The sequence below is a fragment of the Charadrius vociferus genome, unplaced genomic scaffold, assembly GCF_000708025.1.
Source record: "Charadrius vociferus isolate BGI_N301 unplaced genomic scaffold, ASM70802v2 scaffold370, whole genome shotgun sequence".
Classification (NCBI taxonomy): domain Eukaryota; kingdom Metazoa; phylum Chordata; class Aves; order Charadriiformes; family Charadriidae; genus Charadrius; species Charadrius vociferus.
Genome location: NW_009646744.1, coordinates 2,926,461 through 2,928,407, shown reverse-complemented (window position 1 = coordinate 2,928,407; position 1,947 = coordinate 2,926,461). Strand labels below are relative to the sequence as shown.

The 1,947-nt window shown below is 36.7% G+C and overlaps 1 protein-coding gene across 1 annotated transcript in view; it reads right to left on the bottom strand.

Moving 5' to 3' along the window:
- DDX46 (DEAD (Asp-Glu-Ala-Asp) box polypeptide 46) overlaps window positions 1–1,947 on the bottom strand; it is a 21,970-nt gene that overhangs the window by 16,942 nt on the left and 3,081 nt on the right. Inside the window, 3 exon segments of the mRNA XM_009891398.1 lie at window positions 3–35; window positions 946–1,051; window positions 1,865–1,944. Coding sequence (XP_009889700.1) covers window positions 3–35; window positions 946–1,051; window positions 1,865–1,944 — 219 coding nt within the window.

Genomic DNA, 1,947 nt, shown 5'->3' with positions numbered 1-1,947 from the left:
CTCATTTTCTTTTCTAGTTTGTTCTGATCAAAATTCTATGATAAAAAACAACCAAATAGTGAAAATTAATGGCCACTGACTTCAGCCTCTGCTTTTTCAAACAAACGTAACTGCTGTGTGAGCATGCCGTAGAAGACTGGACATCCACAAACTTCACAACAGAAGTAAATGAAAAATACTAACATCAACTCTAGCATTTTCAAATAAGAAATGTAGTTGACTATTTTCTTTTTCATTATAGTAGCTGGCATATAATTTCTAAGATACTAGCAAATTAAATTTTCCTTTATTTACCACAAAAAAATGTTGTAGGTCACACCAGTGAGTTTCAACTCACTTTAGCCATCGATCCATAAAAGGCTAAAAAATTATCATGTTACCCTCTACTTCCAAAAGTCCTTCGAGTACAAAAGCCTGTGACTGGTTTATGCCTGGGGAGCCCTCACTGACAGTGCAGCCACTATTAACAAAGGAGTTTTAGTAAAAACACGCTGTTTAGAAGAGTTAGCTAAAACCACTAGTTTGGGAATTCTTCATTGAGGCACATCTTTTCATGTCGCAGGAGAAGGCAAAGTGAGCTTCCCTCTCCCTTTGTTCTTTCATTCTTGCCTGGGTTCAGAGATCAAAAAAAAAAGTTTCAGCTCCTTCACTGACATCTAATATATGAAAAATGAGAGATCCTTCACGCTTGTCTGTGGTTTGCCGTCTAAGCAGTTTGAAATCTTGAATTGAGAAGAACATTTCTTATGCCAAGAACTGAAAGCATATCCTGTGACCAGAGTCTGTGTCACTGAAGATAATACTCTCTCATTTAGTGGGGATTTTGTCTAGCTCTAAGGACAGGTTTTCTTTTGTTAATGCAGTAATCTATGGCTAACTTAATTCCTGGTTTAAATTCTGTCTTTTAAGTTTTTAAGTGTTAAAAGCTTCTACCTCAGTGGCCACAGTATTTGTGGTAGCATCTTTATCCTTCTCCTCTTCTTTGTCGTCTTTGTCTTTTTTCTTTTCTTTGGAAACTTCCACACCTTCTGTCTTTTCTTTAGATCTTGATCTGAAAGATAAGATCAAAGATTTGCTAGAACATCACAGCTTTTCTCTGGAAGGACACACATGTGCTGGATAGAAACAGAACTACCAACACCCTGTACAGGTTTATGTTTTCAAATACTTTACAAAGCACACTGCCTCCCAGAGAATCTTTCCATTTCATGGAATTATTCCCTCCAACTACCAGAAATGGAGAATCTATTGCAATCCACCGATTCACATGCTTTGGTTCCGTTTTTCTCATTTCTTTACAGGGGAAAGTTGCAGACTTAATTTCCAGAACACTTACAATTGATACTGTAGTGGTTCTGCAGTTTATTTTACACCTCCTTGAAGACAGCAGTTAGAAAAGAGATACTAAAAATTTCCTCTTTGTTGAATTTCTAGAGAAAGGTAAAGTGATCTAACATCTCGCCATGGAAGTTTGAATGTCCCCTTGAGCATACAGTACTGGCTGAAAGACACAAAAACACCTTTCCCTGGGAAAAGCTACTTATGAAACTCAAAATGTAAGATGCAGCTTTGCATTTAATACAAAACCCATCTATCACAGATTTTATTGTCTTTACTTCCACTTAAAAAAAAAAAAAGAAAAAAAAGCATCCAAACCTAACGTGTGCTAACTCATGATAATATATGTAAAATTCACTTTAGCCAATTAAATCTTTTAGCCAATTAAGCCTTTTTCATTGGGCTATTCTAACACAAACCATCCACTTATTCCAAAAGACTTTGCCTGATGATTCCCTCCATGCTACCAATAGTTTTATGGTATTTTGTCACTATGACATTGATTGTAATTAGAGAACACAAATACCTGTTTTCTGTTTTCCTGTTCTTGCTTGGACTGGAGGATCGAGACCGTCTACCTCTACTTCTGCTTCTAGACCGCCTCCTCTC